The sequence below is a fragment of the Trachinotus anak genome, unplaced genomic scaffold (genome assembly GCF_046630095.1).
Source record: "Trachinotus anak isolate AG129_WGS33_773 ecotype Australia unplaced genomic scaffold, CSIRO_AGI_Tana_v1 ptg000003l, whole genome shotgun sequence".
Lineage (NCBI taxonomy): Eukaryota > Metazoa > Chordata > Actinopteri > Carangiformes > Carangidae > Trachinotus > Trachinotus anak.
The window spans coordinates 23,074,150-23,091,109 of record NW_027273854.1 but is presented as its reverse complement, the minus strand read 5'-3'; the positions used below and the strand labels follow the sequence as shown (position 1 = coordinate 23,091,109).

The 16,960-nt window shown below is 41.8% G+C and overlaps 2 protein-coding genes across 6 annotated transcripts in view; both read left to right on the top strand.

The window, feature by feature from the left end:
* The window catches only part of carhsp1 (calcium regulated heat stable protein 1), a 30,279-nt gene extending 19,604 nt beyond the window's left edge, over positions 1 to 10,675 (top strand). For 2 of the 3 annotated variants that reach the window (XM_071474665.1, XM_071474666.1), the window contains exons 2-5: positions 5,030 to 5,198; positions 6,405 to 6,513; positions 7,730 to 7,852; positions 9,732 to 10,675. In XM_071474665.1, coding sequence (XP_071330766.1) covers positions 5,102 to 5,198; positions 6,405 to 6,513; positions 7,730 to 7,852; positions 9,732 to 9,894 — 492 coding nt within the window. In that variant the 5' untranslated portion in view covers positions 5,030 to 5,101 and the 3' untranslated portion in view covers positions 9,895 to 10,675. The remainder of the gene's footprint in view (positions 1 to 5,029; positions 5,199 to 6,404; positions 6,514 to 7,729; positions 7,853 to 9,731) is intronic. The other variant, XM_071474667.1, reaches the window with a different exon arrangement.
* Positions 10,676 to 15,128: 4,453 nt separating this feature from the next.
* The window catches only part of LOC139618596 (neurabin-2-like), a 38,535-nt gene continuing 36,703 nt past the window's right edge, over positions 15,129 to 16,960 (top strand). For 2 of the 3 annotated variants that reach the window (XM_071474661.1, XM_071474659.1), the window contains exon 1: positions 15,129 to 15,262. The gene's annotated coding sequence lies outside the window, so the exon portion shown is untranslated. The other variant, XM_071474660.1, reaches the window with a different exon arrangement.

Sequence of the window (16,960 nt, the reverse complement as noted above, 5' to 3'; positions counted from 1 at the left end):
ATGTGACCAACTGGGTGGTCTTTTCAGGCGTACAGAACACAGGATAAATAGAAATTGCTACAGATCAGAGGTTTTCAAAGTTGCAAGGTTGCAAAGTTGTAGCAGGGACAGATATCATTATGTACAAATGTATATCTCTGATGGTCTTTGGAAACACATCCAAAAATCCCCCTGGAGCTAAGAGAATAAAGACACTCCTTGTAACACCAGAACTTGCCCTAAGTCATTACATTTTCTTCAGATTTACAGTAATTCAGTGATAGTTGTCTGTACATGTAGGAAGTGCTAACAGCTAATGCAGCATATTTTTAATGATACCAACTTGCCAAAGTGTAGATCAAATAAAAGCTAAAAAAACACAGGGCTCAGCAGTGTCTGACTTTGAAAACTCCTTCTCTGATCGATGGAAAGCAGGACAGTAAATATTTGTGTAAAGTGTTTGTACAGCACAAACATAAATACGTTCTGACACAAACACATATATAAATACTCATATATCCTCATACTCGCGCGCGTGTGTGTGTGTGTGTGTGTGTTTGTTTATATGTATGTATATGCATGACTGTATGCATGTAAGTGCTTAGTACCAGTTTATACGTATGTGCAACTGAATTATTCAATTTTTGCCTCAACAGCTTCTCATACATTCCCATGATCCTCAGCTGTACTTTTTGCTAATTAGCAAATTTTAGCATGTAAATACACAGTAAGATACAATGGTGAACTTGGTAAACATTATACCTGCTGAACATCAACATGTTGTACATGTTAGCATGCTAATGATAGCATTTAGTTCAAATAATTTCTAATTACGACAGACGAGAGCTACTAATTACATTGGTAAGAAAGCTGAAAACACACAGATCAACTCAGTTCACTTTTAAATTCTGTCACTTTTAACAGATTCTCAGCAGCTGTGGTGACACATTTTATTAACGTCACATCTCTGATTGGATTCTTCTCCATAGCAACAGAGCCCAAGGCTCATGGGTATTGTAGTATTGAGACCTGTTCACCATGCCAAATTGACTGACACAACGTTATTTCTGGTGATAGCTGATCGCATTAAAACTGGAGGCCTAGACGCAAGGTTTTTACATAATCCAGTTGAGTCCCTTGTTCCTATGTTAAGTAATGTAAAGGATACTAAAGAAAAAGTTGAAGTGGGAATACAGAATGTGGAAAAACACCTTTGAGAACCAGCTCACACTTCAGCTCCCACTTGTGCAGTGGACACACCCACAGTAACGTCACATTTTCCTCAACAGTGAGGAAAAAAACTGATGAACACTCTAATAAAATGCAGTTAGTACCAAGGCTGTTCATCCTTTAAAGCTAAGATTAACTTTGAGACGGTTGGGGTTTTTTTTCCTCACTTTCCTGTCTCACTGAGCAGCTGGCAAATCAAACAGGTGGGATGAGGAGGACACGGAGAGTGTCTGGAAAGTCTGGACGGAGGAGGTTTGTTCCGTTACAAAGTCCAGGCCTGGGAGTGAATTTGAAAGCTCAACAGCTGTCACAGTATTTGCTGAATGACTGATATTCATAGGGTCTCTGCACAGTACGGAAAAGTATGGAATATGATTTTGGTCATTTCCAGGACAAGTATGAAAAAAAGAAGAAATTACAGTATACTAGATGTGTTTCCAGACTATTGTCCCTATTCTGTTTTCTAAAAAATAAAATTTAGAATTTCTAAAATAAACTGATCATCATGTTACCTGTCAGAGTGCAGAGCTCTGGTCATGATGTACCATATTGAAGCATGATCAAAGACTCGATTCACTGGTTTGTATTCGTGTCCAGAGAACTGAGGGAATTTTTTTTCACAGTTTCCAGAACAGGAGAAGTTGTGAGACTCTGCACTCGTCCTGCTCGTCCTCAGCGACCTGACGTGTGTCTCAGTGAACTCAAATTGAATTGCAGGAACTGACTTTGAATTGTGAGACTATGTGTGGAAACATGTAGAGAGTAAAATTTTCAGTGATGATCAGATGGAACAGTTTCAGAGCAAATGAATTCAGTTCCAAGCAAACAATTTCAAATTCAAGTTATGCCGTCCAGGTTCAGTTTTTGAGTATAAAATACTCAAATCTTAATGATGTGGTTCCAGTTCAGTATGTGTGGGAAAATCATCAGCAGGAATGTAAAGCACAGAGCGTGGAAACCATCACTATGGCCCTTTAAAGCAGCATGTAGCAAAGAGGAAGACTTGACAGGATAAATCTGTACTCACCTCCTCATGTTTTCCGAGCCTCCCTCAGGCACTATCTCTTGCTTATCTGGCACTTTTCCATTCCACTCTTCCCTCCCTCTGTGCTCCTTGTAGAGACCCTCCTTCCTTTTCTGTTGTTTATGAGCAGCTGCTCTCTCACCACATCTGTTAATGATTTGTCTTTACCGTTTTTTTGTTTCTTTTTTTTAGATATTTATATATTTAAATAACAAACATTAGTCTTGATTGTGTTTCAATTGATTCACACCTTCAGTATTGGGGAATTGCTTTAGCCACACTATAAATGAATGACCGAAATGTGTGTGTGTTGTGTGTGTGTGTGTTGTGTGTGTGTGTGTTGTGTGTGTTGTGTGTGTGTGTGTGTGTGTGGTCAGTTATAACCCTGCCTCCCTCCAGCAGGAAGCATGTTCTTCAGAGAGGCTGTGATTGAATTAACCTCATGTCCATTGAGTTAAGATGGATCAGGGACTCTGCTCTCTCTGCTGTGTCCTTTGAAACTATAAGATGTATTCAGGCTCCTGCTGTCTGTGTGTGTATGTGTGTATGTGTGTATCTGTGGCTGTGTGAATGTTAAACAAGCCACTGTGTGCTAAGCAAACCTTCCTGCATAAATATACATGTAGCTTTAAAAAGAAAACTCTCACCCAGAACTACCAGAGATAAGAGACCGGCTCAGGATTAACACTCATCTGCAGATATTCAGAGAGTCTGTTGACGTCTGGCAGGAGGGCTCTGGAGGCTGTGTCATCTCCTTGAATAGTACTTAGTGTTTGTCCGCACAGAGTTACAAGGGAAGATATCAGTGCTTATAGTTCCATCCTTCAACTGAGATTATTCATCCCTGTCCGATATAAAAACCAGATTCCACAGGGCTAGATCATCTCTCACAACAAACACCCCCCACCGGAAGTAACTCTTTCAGAAAACAGTGCTTGTAAATGATGCTGACTCATCAACTTTATTGTGTTATTGTTTATTTTTGTAGTTTTATAGTCAGACAGCAGTTAGTTTCAAGCTTGACACTAAAAACGACAATTAGCATTAACGATGGTATTCTGTACGGCGTGCAGAGTGAAATAATTTAGAGCGAGAGTAAGGCTGCAGTCGAAAAGCCTTTTGCTTCCTGAGTGAGTGAAATGACCTGGAAGTATCATTGTGGCAGCTAAATGCTGAGGAAAGGAGCTTCCTTCAGTGCATCCTATCTCATCTCCTTCAGCGTAGGATACACTGGACCTTCTTTTACGAACGGAAAGGAGAAAATGCAGTCCCACAATTCCTTGCAGCAGCAATATTCAAAGCATCGTGCCATTGGAGTTCCCGGCAGACCCACATATATGTAGACAAACAGAGCACCTATGTTATGCTTGTGATGCAATGCAAAACTGAGGGAAATCCTTGCATGATTGGCTGAGCTCCAAATCTGTAAATATAGATTTCTTCTCTTTCAAATCTGTCCATTTTGAGCTAAATGTTAACATCAGCGTGCTAACATGCTCACAGTGACGATGCTAACGTAGCATGTAAAGCAGGCAAAATGTTTACTATGTTCACCATCTTAATTAAGATGCTAACGTAAGGCATCACTAAAGTTACAAATCACAGTATATCCACTGCGAACCACGACTGATCTGTACACAATTTCATGCTAATCCAATAATTGTTGAGAAATTTCACCAGAAACCAAAAATGTCATTGTTATGTGGCATCTGAGGAAAAAAATCATTACTCATCCAGTAGCAACTGAGATATTTATGAACCATTGTGGATCAGCTGACAAACTGACCAATGTTACATCCCTAGAGCTAAAAATTAACAATTAGAATATATACTAAAATCTGGAGTTCATTTTCTTATTCTTATCTTCATTATCTTCTGATTTTGGCCACTTGGGGGCAGCAGAAAGAGCTGAAAACACAACCTCATTTTTACCAGCTTCTGTAGAAACATCTGGCTTAAATGTGCCGTCTTCTGAACCAGCTTGTCACCAAGTTTGTTTGTCCGCCCTTTGGTGCTGGGCAGGAAGTGTAGAGTCAGTTTATCAGGACCTGAACAGAGAGTTCTGATGTAATTTGCTGTGTTCATTGTGTGATCCATCGTTATTATAAAAATATTGAATGATGAAGCTTTAAATTTCTACTTTCAAACATTGATCATCTACAATTTGTCTTAAACTCACAACCGTACCTGTAAAAGTCTTAAATTCTTTTTCTGGAAACCCTGAAAATCCTCTGCCATCAGCTCCAGAGTCCCGGAGCCCAGTGACCTGTTCCTGGTCCCTCTGTCATTGTTTCCTTTAATTATGTTTGTCTAACCCCCCCCCCCCCCCCCCCCCCCCCCCATCTTTTTTCTCCCTAACTCTCTTTTAACAATGTGCCAGTAATGGAAAAGATAAATCAATGGAGGTTTTCTTTTCTGCTTTTCCCTAATTGGCTGACATAGCAGGTGATGTAATGACTGATGATGTAAGTCCAGGGGCGAGGTGAATGAGGGGACTGTTCTCCTCGCCGTCCCTGGAAGGTCACAGCGGTGTCGGCCTTTCCACAAATTGTTGTTGCCATGGTAATGAAAGTTCTGAGAATGCCACTAGCAGGTCACTAATTCATTGTTTGTTTTTGTTTTTTTTGTGGAGGGGTGGAGGGTTGTTGTGCTTCAGGGTTGAGGTTGGGATGCTGCGTTTAAAGAGACTGGAAAAAAACATGTTTTTAAACTCTCACATTTGTGTGTGTGTGCCTGTGCATTCAGTCGGCAGTGATGAGGAGTAAGACCTCATATCTCTTCTCCTCTCCTCCCCAGGTGTTTTACAACCTCTGCTGAGTGACCCCTCCCCTCCTTCCTCCCCACACTTTGACTCCTGTGTCCTCCAGAATGTCCTCTCAGGCCACGCCCATCCAGGGGTCAAGACCGGTGACCCCTCCGCTGACCTCAGCAGGATCCCCACGCTCTCCAGTTTCACACAGTAAAGGCATATTTCTTTAGCTCCTCTGAGACTGCTGACTGAACGTATACTACTGCATCATATCAGTTCTACACATTTAGCAGGAAACTGTTGTGTAATAATATCTATGGATACAGGATTTAAAGTCTTAAAAAATAAGACTGAGTTTGAAATGTATTCATTATAAGTTGGAGCATGATGTTTGAAAGATGTGGGCATACAGGAGTCCTGGTAGTATAGTAGAATCCAGCAATTCTGGAGCCAAAAATAGAGACTAAAAGTCAGGATATCTTGGCCTCTGCTGTTTTGATTTTGATTTATTCTTTTAGATCCCCTAACATTACAGTATGTAATGCATTTGTATGCAAATCATTAGCCTTTTAAAGTTGTAATCCTTGATTTGGTGATACTTTGGTTTAATACCACAGCAAACGCTGTGAGAAGCTTTTTCTGTCAGAAATGCGACAGAGGAGCAGCTGGTTTGTCTGTTCACAGTTTTCATAAAGACGCAAATTAAAATTGGCCCGTTTCCACCCTGCGTGACGTGAGTAGTTTGGAGGCGTGGAGTCTGTCACCTGCAGCTCTTCCTCTAACACCTCACTGTGGCTGCTCCTCACTGCTCCCTTACTCATTCAAATTGATCTGTCAAAAAAATGGCTGTTTTCTTATTTTGTAGATGCATTTTTGATGAACACTCGCAGTCAGTGGTAACCACAGAGACAAATACTTGTGTTTCCTGCGACTACGCCACAATAAAAGCCACCCTGTTTTGCCAGTTGAATGTGAAGCAGTGCCAAAGGGAAATAGCTACTTAATACAACTCCAAATACAGCGTTAACAGAGTTAAGAGTGAACAGTGAGGTTGATCTCATTGAGATTAAATTACAAACAGCAACACTGGACTGGCCCTACATGCTGCAATTTATAGGAATCCAATTTGAATCCAGCACAAAAATGGCAGATCTCAACACTAATTACAAAAACTACTGTCACATTGAGTGCCTTTGCTAATGACTACCATTAATAGTGGCAAAACAGGATATATTTTAATAAAAATCTGATGGATTATAACTTTAAAGGCAAACTTAATCCATGTTGATGTTACTATGTTCAAGAGCTATCATGCTGTAAAAATGTACATCAGCACATTCTCCAGCACTAGTGGTGGGGCTGTCTGATAAACGATATCGTGTTATTTTTGATGATGTGACGCACTGTTTTTTGTCCCATCAGAGTCCCTGCAGCCTCCAGCCTGCAGACACAGAGACCGCTCGCCCTCCCCCATGAGAGGCTACCTCATCCCCAGCCCTCTGCCCACACGCAGAAACAGGACCTGCTCAGCGTGAGAATACACACACACACACACTACACTGCAGAATCCCGCAGGATGAAACAGCCTCATGAGCAAGTGAAGCAAGTCTAATGTTAGCTGCCATGTTTCCAGTACAGTGAGCGAAGCTTGTTGAATTCATTAGTTACTTGTAGCAACAAAGTGAAGAGGTGAAGGTGACTATACTCTCAGTCAAAACAAGACTGACCCCTGTGTGTTGGTGGAGTAGCTACCTTGTCATAGTAAACACAGGAATGATAAAGTGGACGTATTGTTTGTATTTTACTCTGCTGAAGACTGTTGCAGGCTTTTGACTCTTTCATGATCGGCATGCTTTTCATTCTGTAATTGCATGTGTTCATTGATGCTGGCAAAGTCTGCCTTTCCTGCACAGCATTCAATCTGCACACATGGGGTTCATAGGAAGCCATGCATGCATGTATTGGATGTAATTGCGGAAGACAAAAGTCTGAAGTAGCACTGTGTCAGGCCACATTGTTTAGTCCTATTTATTAAAACAATCAATCCTCCTGAGCTGCACAAGATAATACTGTTATATTAACAAGGGCTCGAATAATGATGTTTGATGTGGAAGAGATGGTTACAGAGAATTATCCCTCAATTCAGCTGTGTCACCCCACATTTACTGAGCTTCTTTAGCCTCTTTTAGCTTAGTGTGTGTAAGTGTGTGTAAGTGTATACACCACCTGCCCAGCACCAAACAGCAGGCACACAAAGTTAGCGACTGGCTGGTGAACACAGTGGAGCATTCAGCAGCTAAAGAAACAGATGTTTGCATCAGGAGTTGGTGGAGACCAAGACAGAGCTCAAAGGAGTATGAATGTTGGCTTTATATTTGTCAGCGAGCAGAAACACATCAAAGAATTTATGCTAAATTTGCTCTGTGTCTGTTGATTGGGAAACTTTTTGCTAAATAGTTCCACTGCCCCATAAAAGTAAATGAAATGCAGCCTTAAGGACTTTGAGTTCAAGTTATCTCATGTACAGTGTCACATGACTGAAGGTGTCTAACAGGATCATAACGGAACAGAAAAAAAATCTGCCAGCCAATCAAAATGCTGTTTTCAGTGACTGGTGGAGTATTGTATTGATTCGCTCACATTGTTGATTTGTGACTTACTTTTTTTTCTATCATCCTCCACTTCTCTCTCTCTCTCTCTCTCTCTCTCTCTCACTCTCTCTCTCTCTCTCACTCTCACGTATACAGGACAGCTCGTGCATCAGAGGGTCCACTGTTTACTGGTGTGTGTAAATATTTTTCCCGCTCCAAAGGCCACGGCTTCATCACGCCATCAGACGGGGGCAGCGACATCTTTGTCCACATCTCAGAGTAAGTGTGTGTGTGTGTGTGTGTGTGTGTGTGTGTGTGTGTACGTACGTACTGTGTGGACTATAGGTTAGTGTGTTTAAGTGTCCTGGGGAATGTGTGCTCTCTGAGTGTAGGGGGTTGGATATATACTGCTGTGTTCTTGTATTGCTGTACTTCTGAGGAGTAAAGAGGACAGTATTCAAAAACAAGTATATTGTAACTTACTTGAATATGTTCTGATGACTAATCAGGTTATCTGGAAATAATGCGTGTGTGTGTCTGTGTGTGTGTGTATTCATGCTCACACACACAGTGCTTCAGTGTGTTTTTTCTCATTGTTTCTGATGAAGTGTATGAGGGGGCTGCTTTGGTTTTAATGGCTGTCATCAAACTATAGCAGAGCTCTGTGTAAGAGCAGAGGGACACACACACACACACACACACACACACACTCAGAGCTACCTACTGGTGAGAAATGATACAAACAGATTCTTGAAGGAAGAAAGAGAGAAACAGAGAATATTTTATTGTTTCTTGTTTCACAGTATACATTATGCTGCTGTGTTTAATGTGTTTGTAGGTGTTTAAGTTTGTGTGTGTGTGTGCGCGCGCACGCGCACACTGCTGATGTCTATGTATTTTATACCTGCGGGAGATAACAAAGGCACAATGGTGAAGGTCATCAGATATTCTTTTGTCCTCCTACACCACTCCTGCAGCTGCTGCCGTGTGTGTGTGTGTGTGTGTGTGTGTCACACAACTTGACTTGCTGTGTAGTACTAAAGAGGGTTTGAAAGTTCATCTTTAATGGTTATATTACATCAACATTAATCCGGAGAGAAAAAAAAAAAGCTGTTACTGTGTGAACATTATGTTTTCAGGTCATTCATGAAAAGATCTGTGACCACACTACAAAACCTGACAGGAAAACAGCTGCTACCGTCAGACAGCTGAAGCATAAAAGAGTGATTTCAGTGTGGCTCATAGACACTGTGAGTTAACCAGGCACTTCTGCTCTCACACACTGAGACAGTGATCAAATCACTGTTTTATGATTGAAAAAGTTATAGATCGGGTTGATCTCTTGAAATTTACTAAAGATTTTCCTGGCAAAACCTGCTCTTCAGTCACAAACACAGGAGAGAAAACAATTTAAATCAGACTTAGAAAATAGATCACCAGAATTATTTTCCTCACTTCACCCTGAGGGCTTCCGTAAATCAAGCCTCATTTTAACGTCAGCTGAACTTAAGAATTCATTTCTCATAGTGAATGAGGACTGAGGAACTGAGGAAATATGTCTCAGTGACATTTGATCCACATTGTGAAGAGACCTTCACACAGCCAGTATGGAGAGTAGGAGTGGTTACAGTACACATGTGGGCATGAGAGCATTAATATTAAGACAGTAAAAAAAATTTTCTTAGCAGGCTTATGCCACTGGTTTGCAAAAGCCCCTTTGGAAGTGAAAAATTCAGAAAACTGAATTACCTGTTATTTAACGTCTGAAGATGATTTACACAACATGTGTTTAGGTCACATGACCCGTGGGTGTGTCAAACGGACTATTTGACCGTCAGTACTGTTCTTCAACATGCAGACATTTGCACCCAAACAACAAAAGCCTGAGCAGACAGCTTTTGTTGCTTAGACTTACATTAGTGCTGTTGTCTGGAAAATAGAACCATTTCCTATTTTTTTTCTTTATCTGTGTTGGCATTGTAGTAATGCTACCCAGCTGTGTCTTCTCGTGAAGTTTAGTGGCAGTTCAAAGCTTTGACTTGCTGTTTGCAGCCCTTTTTTCAGCTGCAAATGTCTGCATGTAGGATAAAGCACAAGAATAAGTTGTTCTGCTTCATAGTTTGTGACGTTTGAATGTGTTTCTCTTCCTCCCCTCCAGCATTGAAGGCGAGTATGTGCCGGTGGAAGGCGACGAGATGAGCTACAAGGTTTGCTCCATCCCTCCCAAACACGAGAAGATCCAGGCGGTGGAGGTGACCATAACCCATCTCAACCCAGGAACCAAACATGAGACCTGGGCAGGACACGTTGTCAGCAGCTGAACGCTGATCCTCATGGGGGGGCGGGGGGTGGCGGTGTTAACAAGGCCAGTGGGTGGGAAGGGAGACGTGGACGAAACGTGGGAGAGGATGATGCTCAGGTGGGGAGAACTGAAACTGAGGGCAGTTAGTGGACAGATGGAAACCCAGGTGATGTTATTAGACCTCCATGTGTAACTCTCCGAGACATGACCAACGTCCTGAGGTGACAATAAAGGTTTAATCTTTAAGAAAATCTCAATCATCTCATAGTTGTGTTGAAATGTGGGAGGTTTACTCTGCCCTTCTGCAGAAATGGGAAGACACACAGCTGGTTTGACTGGTGTATGAATAGATTCATGATTACAGTGGCAGAAATGTTTATCATAAAAAGATTTGTAACATTACATTATAACGTTTCCTGCTTAGATTTTTAGAGCCCCTGTGTTGGAATTTGATGTACACTGTTTGACATTTTACTTTAATTTGTTGAGGAGATTATCTTCAGCTGCAGTTATTCATTTTCTGGAAAAATCTCTTGACACGTTCAGTTCAGCTTCGCAGCATTTGAGAATAAGCTACTGTGGTCACAACAGAACTAATGAGGAGTGTTGAATAACAGAAGTTGCCATGTAAGCACTCCATGTTACATTTTCCAGCACAATGGAGTTATTTTCCAGGTCTACTGTTTGTGCCTACTTCTACCCAGAGAATTTACAGCTCTGTTTGTGCCTACTCATACCAGTATATCATGTGTATTTGATCATGTGGCTGTAAGAATGAATTAAAGCATTTGCAACTGGTACCTCCTTGTGGATTTTGCTTTTCTTTTCTTTTTTTACAACAAATATACAACAATTACAATATACATTAAAATACAACACATTGATTCTGGTAGTTACCGACCGTTTTGGCTTCTGAAAAGCAGCGTGTTGTCTGGGTCACAGTTCAGATGTCTGTGTGATTTTTCCTCCCTGAAATTTTCCCATGGTTTCATTTCAAAAAATCTTCAACAGGTCCTACGTCTCACCAAAAACCAGAAATTGTATTGTAAGAAAACAGATTTGTGTCTCAGAACTGTGTCCTTATATGTTAAAAGTAGTTCAAGTTAGCTCCACCTCCAGTGGCTAAAACAGTAACATGCTGCCTCCACAGTAACGCTTCAGTATTAATCATGTAATGACGTCATATATAATAATGTATCAGTCAGAGGGACCAAAGCAGAGTTTTAACTTTAACACCTTAAATACAGTCTGCTGCTAATACTTATGTACTTTCAAGTAGGATTTTTCATGCAGGGCTTTTACTAGTAATGGAGTATTTTTACATTGCTGTATTGGTATTCTTACTTCAGTACTTCTTTCACCACTGCATCATCATAAAAAAGTGTTTCCTGTTGTGATGAACTGGGCCAGGATGTGTAAAACTTGTGAGAAATAGTCTAAAGAGTGGTCCTAAACTTCGACTTATCAAAAATCTTAGTAAGTAGTTGCTTCATATATTCAAGTCCAGGCGACCATTGACAAGATTCATTTCCAGCTTAATGAGGAATGTGTTTTTAAAAAAGTTAATTTCTAGTAATATCTTTTATAATAATTTGTTTCATTACCATCGATATGTTAACAATTTTGCTTCACTGAAGCTCAGTGTCATATGTTTGATGCAGTGGATTTGTCATCACCACCACAGATAAACCTCAATCTGCTGCCCTCTTGTGTCCTCATCTGCCTACTACAGGTTGGCCCACAGTTCAGAGGTCATTTGACCTAGAATAAGAATTAAATTGAAAATTAAAAGAGAAATGTCAAATAAGTCATGATATTATAATCAATTAAACTCTGAAATGAAAAAGGAAGCTGAAAAGGGAAACTGAATATGATAAACTGATATTGTCATATTCCAATTTAAAAATGTAAACTGAAATTAAAATACTTCAAATACTTCAAACTAAGAAAATAGAAATGACTGACCCTGATGCTGCTGTGAACTGAACAATCAGTGTTGTGGTAAATGTCTTTAACTCAGAGCCACTTGAATGACCAAGGTTTCACTTACGCCTGTTGGTATTCATGTTTGCCTTTTCTCTTACAGTAATATTTCAACAATTACCTTACTTACTAAGAAAAACCCACATTTATCCTCAAGGCAGAACTCAGTTCAATCAGATCCAATTCATCTCCTGACCTGATACAATAAATATATTTATATAAAGGTTGTTTATTGGAAAGCAGTAGCCTACCTGGTGCAGGGTTGAAATTTTTGGTTGTATGAATATATAATTACTAACTTACTAACTAGAAAAATAATAATTCATATAGATATCGCTTTAGTTTAGTTACCTTATTTTGAAATTATGTCACCGGAAGTGTAATATCATGACTGAATTGATGCCAACAGCAGTTCATGCCCCACATCAGGCACAGTTCTTTATAAATACAAATAAACCAGGAGCCCCAGTGTTGTTATTTGTAATAATCACATTAATGAAGAGCTGTACATTTTAAGAACACTTTTTCTGATATTAGCGCCGTGTGTTAGCTACAAATCTAAGTAGGTGTTGCAGGCCCTCACCGCGGCCACTGGACGGCAGTGAACATCAGCAACAAACACCAAGCGACCACCTCCGGTCAAAGGTTTCAGAATAAAGCAAAACCGTTCATTGTTCATAAGCACATAACACTGGGAAGCACAGTTTTCGTTGAGTTAGGTCTGACAGCTGTTTGAACTCATTTTTGGGTGCGGAGTCCAGAACTGATCTCAGTTTTTCTCTATCGCGTCAAGTTTTTGAACTATAGGATCCCCGTTTTCTTAAAACATATGAAAAATACTGTACTAAGATGGAATAGTTCCAAGCTTTGAAAACTAAAAAAAACAGCATAAAACGAAATACAACTTACAGCGGTATGCCCATGGTTACAAGGTTAAGAGAAAAGCCAGCTGTGCCAGCTTTCTGTTTGCAGATACTGATAGTACTGACCAGTGTTCCCTCTCAGCTGCGCGCCTGCGCAGTCGCACACTGCTCACACATTCAAGAAAATCTATACAGCGCATAAAATAAAATTCAACATAAACTGTGAATTAATTAGAGCAATAACATTTTTTTCTGTAACTTTTTGCAGTGTAACACAGTGAGTGACAGATGTCCAGCCAATGATACGATACGCTTCACTTCCGCTACGCAGCCAATCACAGCATTGACACTGCTTACGTAGGTGCAAGTCAGCTAGCTAACAACAGTGCATTTCATTTTCAGTGGGCCAAATCACTTATATTAAAAGTAAACGAATGGAAATTACTGCTGTAATTTGATTCTTTTAATAAGCCATGTACCTTGCTATGATCCCAGGTGTTGATCAGGTGTGATACAGGTGTGTGGCCACAGCGTGCACATCTGGTGTTGCTCACCATGGTCCTCAGTGTGCTCAGGGAGCTTGTGTGTGTGCCCTGACACATGAAACATTAGAGGGAACATTGGTGCTGACCTACTGGGAGCTGCACACTCCTCTCACCACACTGTCTCATTGTGACTGCACAGACAAGTCGCCACGTAGCTGTTGAGTCCAGTCGTGATCAGCTGGCAAGTCTTACTCCAGCTGATCAGTGGAGCTTTGCTTATCTGGAGGGTGAGCTGTGGAGGAAAACCTTGACGTGCTAGAAAAAAACTGACTGCAGTTTTGGAATCAGCATGCCAATTTGAGTTTTAATCAGCATAAAAATCTAACTCAACAGAAAATCTTTTTCAAATTGTTCCCCAGTGTAATGTAGTCGTTTTCATATGATAGTTAATGTATTGTGTTTGTGTGTATGTGTTCCTGTTCCTGGAGTTCTGACCTATTGTGAATTTATTTACACCAGTGCAGTTGTATGTTAGTTGAATGGAATATGTAAAAAAAATATTCTCTTGACATTATTATTATTATTGATCGCAAAGAAACAGCTAAACACAATTTGAATCTCTTATTTCTCTTTGGTGAATGTCTGAACAGTCATCAAACGTGTTAAACACACAGACCTGGATGTTAAAGTGGAAATCAAGCAAATTAGTTTTACAATTCACTGAAAAAAAGGGACTCCTCAAAGTCAATACACTGCAGAACAAAACATCCTGATTTCTTCTTCTCCGGAATGAGTCTAGCCTGGAATTCCCATAATGCAGCTCAATAAGACCTTCCTGTCCTAATATAGCCTACATCATCCAAACTCACTGCCCACATGGATTTACAGTTTCCATCCCCTAGTGACATCACTCTGACATCATCACTTTGGAAAGCTTCTCATGAAAAGTAAACATGTTTCTGCTGCAGAGGAAGCTACAGTTTCAGGACCCTAGTTCTTTGTGACACCGCCACCTTCTGTGTGCACCAACCCTACCCCTACCCCTACCCCTACCCCTACCCCCACCCCTACCCAACTGGACAAGAAATTCTAGGGTCCTAGAGGTTCTAGGTTCCTTTACCGCAGGAACATAGCATTGATTTTATGTGTGAAACTGGTGAAGAGTCCCTTTAAATGTGCTGAAACTTGGTAGAGGTAGAATTTGCATTAATTCAAGTATTTTTGTAAAGTAGCTCACAGGTTTGACCTACCAGTATTTCCCTTTTCTGTATTTTCCTCTACATGTTTGTATTATTCCACTTGCCTGATCAGCTGTATTCACCGTGGTGCGGTTGCTTTTCGCCGCTTTGGCCAGCGGGGGTCGCCTCATCCCCGTGTTGTAGCTGAAAGGCCACTCGCACTGAGTCGTCACTTCTGACGAGCACCTTGTAAAAGTCAGCGAGCCTCCAAAGCAGGTGAATGGTGAGTTCAGACACTGAGTCACAGGATGTTTGTTATCTGAGGCCATCTGAGGGCTCCGTCGACCCGGCCGCGGTGCTTAAAGACAGACTGCAGGTCTGTCTGGATCAGCCAGAGGGGGGGGTGTTCAAATCATTTTCATCTGGACCTTTTAAAGGGAGAGCGACTTCTGAAGCACCTGACAGGAGAGAGAGGTGATGGGACAGGCTGTATGTGGACAGAGAGGTGGAGGGAAAGAAAGGAGGAGATCAGGAGGGTGTGAGGGGGGAAGGAAAGACAGAAAAGAGAGAAGTGAGAGCATTAGTGAGCAGTTGGACTAATATTCTATCTATCTATCTATCTATCTATCTATCTATCTATCTATCTATCTATCTATCTATCTAGAAGGGTGAGGGAAAGGACGCAGAATAGTAGGGGTGAGGAGGAGAGAGAGGGATGGAGGAAAACAGATGATGAGGGGGGAGGAGGAGGAGGAGAGGGAGGAGCAGAGGGAGGCAGGCGCTCAGTCTGCTCACTCGCAGCAGCAGCAGGACAATGGACCGTCTCCACAGCGGATCCTAACGGGCGCCGGGCTGTTTCCGACCCACCGCATTATAAGGTATGACTGACGGGCCGAGGCGGCGCGGAGGCTCAGCTGGTCTCAGTGTTGACACCGTAAACTCTGCGTGAAAATCCGCCGTGTGTCTGTGAGAGAGGAGAGGCTGCAGGAAGGAAGCGACGCAGCGCAGCAGTCAGCCAGCGGGGCCTGCCAAGCGAGCGTCTGCCTCTGGGTCCTGAACCGGCCGATGGCACGTTATAACCAGACGGCTCCAGCTGCTGGTGGTCTTTGTCGGTATGTGCTGGAGATTAACGACACCATCAAACCAAAGCAGGAAAAACATCCGGACTGCTCGATCCCCGTTCTCACGTTTCCAGAAAACGTCACGCTGAACTCCTTTGCAAATCTCGCCGTTTTAAATTTCCGTGGCTACCTGCAGAGGTAAACACCTCTAAGGGTGTGAATCAAGGCTGCTTTGGATTCTTTGAGGTTTTTGGTGAATTCGGCGTACGACTGATCGATCAAACTCTGCTTAATTCAAATTAAAACCTAATTATTTTGTGAGAGCACGGTGCGCGTCGCCTTCCGCTGAAGTGTATTTTGACGAGGGTAACAGAGGGACAGCACGCAAACCACAAATAATAGTTGACCTTTTAACTGTAATAAACTCTACTCTGTGTATAACACACACGCTGAATTCATGGGCAGCACATCATGAATCGCAGTGGCTGCTGAATTTTATTTAGTGATGAATATATACTTGCGAGAAACGCAGTGCCACAAAAAAAAGGCTGTTTTCGGATGGAAGTTCGGAGCGAGCAGCATATGTCGGGTATGCCAACAATGCCTCTGTCTAGCCAACAGCAGCAGGAGCAGGAGCACGCAGTGTGTCTGCCAGAATGAACCCTTGCACTAGGCCAGGGAGTCTCCTGCACAGATGCGGGGATTGTGGTGTGGATAGATGGAGTCATTGTTGTTGTCATAATGTACCTTCTGTTGAAAACTGCGTGCGTGACGCACATAGACGAGCAGCGATGCAGAGATGCTGTGCAGGCATGGATGACTTAAGGACTTATTATTACTCATGTCTGGACGGACAGCATATTAACCATGTCAGTGTAGAAGCATGTACACCAGCGGCTGCAGTGTGGGCCACGTATTGACCACAATGAATATGCACACACACAAACAAAGACAGATGAACCTGGACTCAAGTCCTCAGGGTTACACTATACGGTGGGACAAGGTCATTCTTGCCATACTAACCACACAAACCCTTCATATACCTTCACATGTCATTTAGAAAAACACAGGGTAGCCTGTTTGTGTGTGGTGTAGCATGTGTTTAGTGACAGGAAGGGCTGTTCAGGGACCTCCCATCAATAAATCAGAAGTCAATAGTCATTAGCTTCCATAAGGTGAGGATGGTTGGTGCAGGCAGGCGAGCGGTGGTTGTGCTGGGATGTATTTATTTTAGATTGTATTGACCTGACAGAAACAGTGAGTGTATAACATTCGTAGGAGGAGGAAGGTAGCTCTTCTTCTTATCTGGAGGCTATGGGTGAATACAGGGGAATGTAGTTACAGAGTCCATATGGACAGAAGTGATTATAGAGAAGTGCAGTGACAGAGGCAGATCGGAGGAACTGAGGCAAATCAGTGACAGGTATGTTCACAACTGGGAGAACAATGAATAATGTTAATCATCAAATAACGGCACCAAGATGCAAACAGGAGAAGCAAAGCACAGTTAGGAGT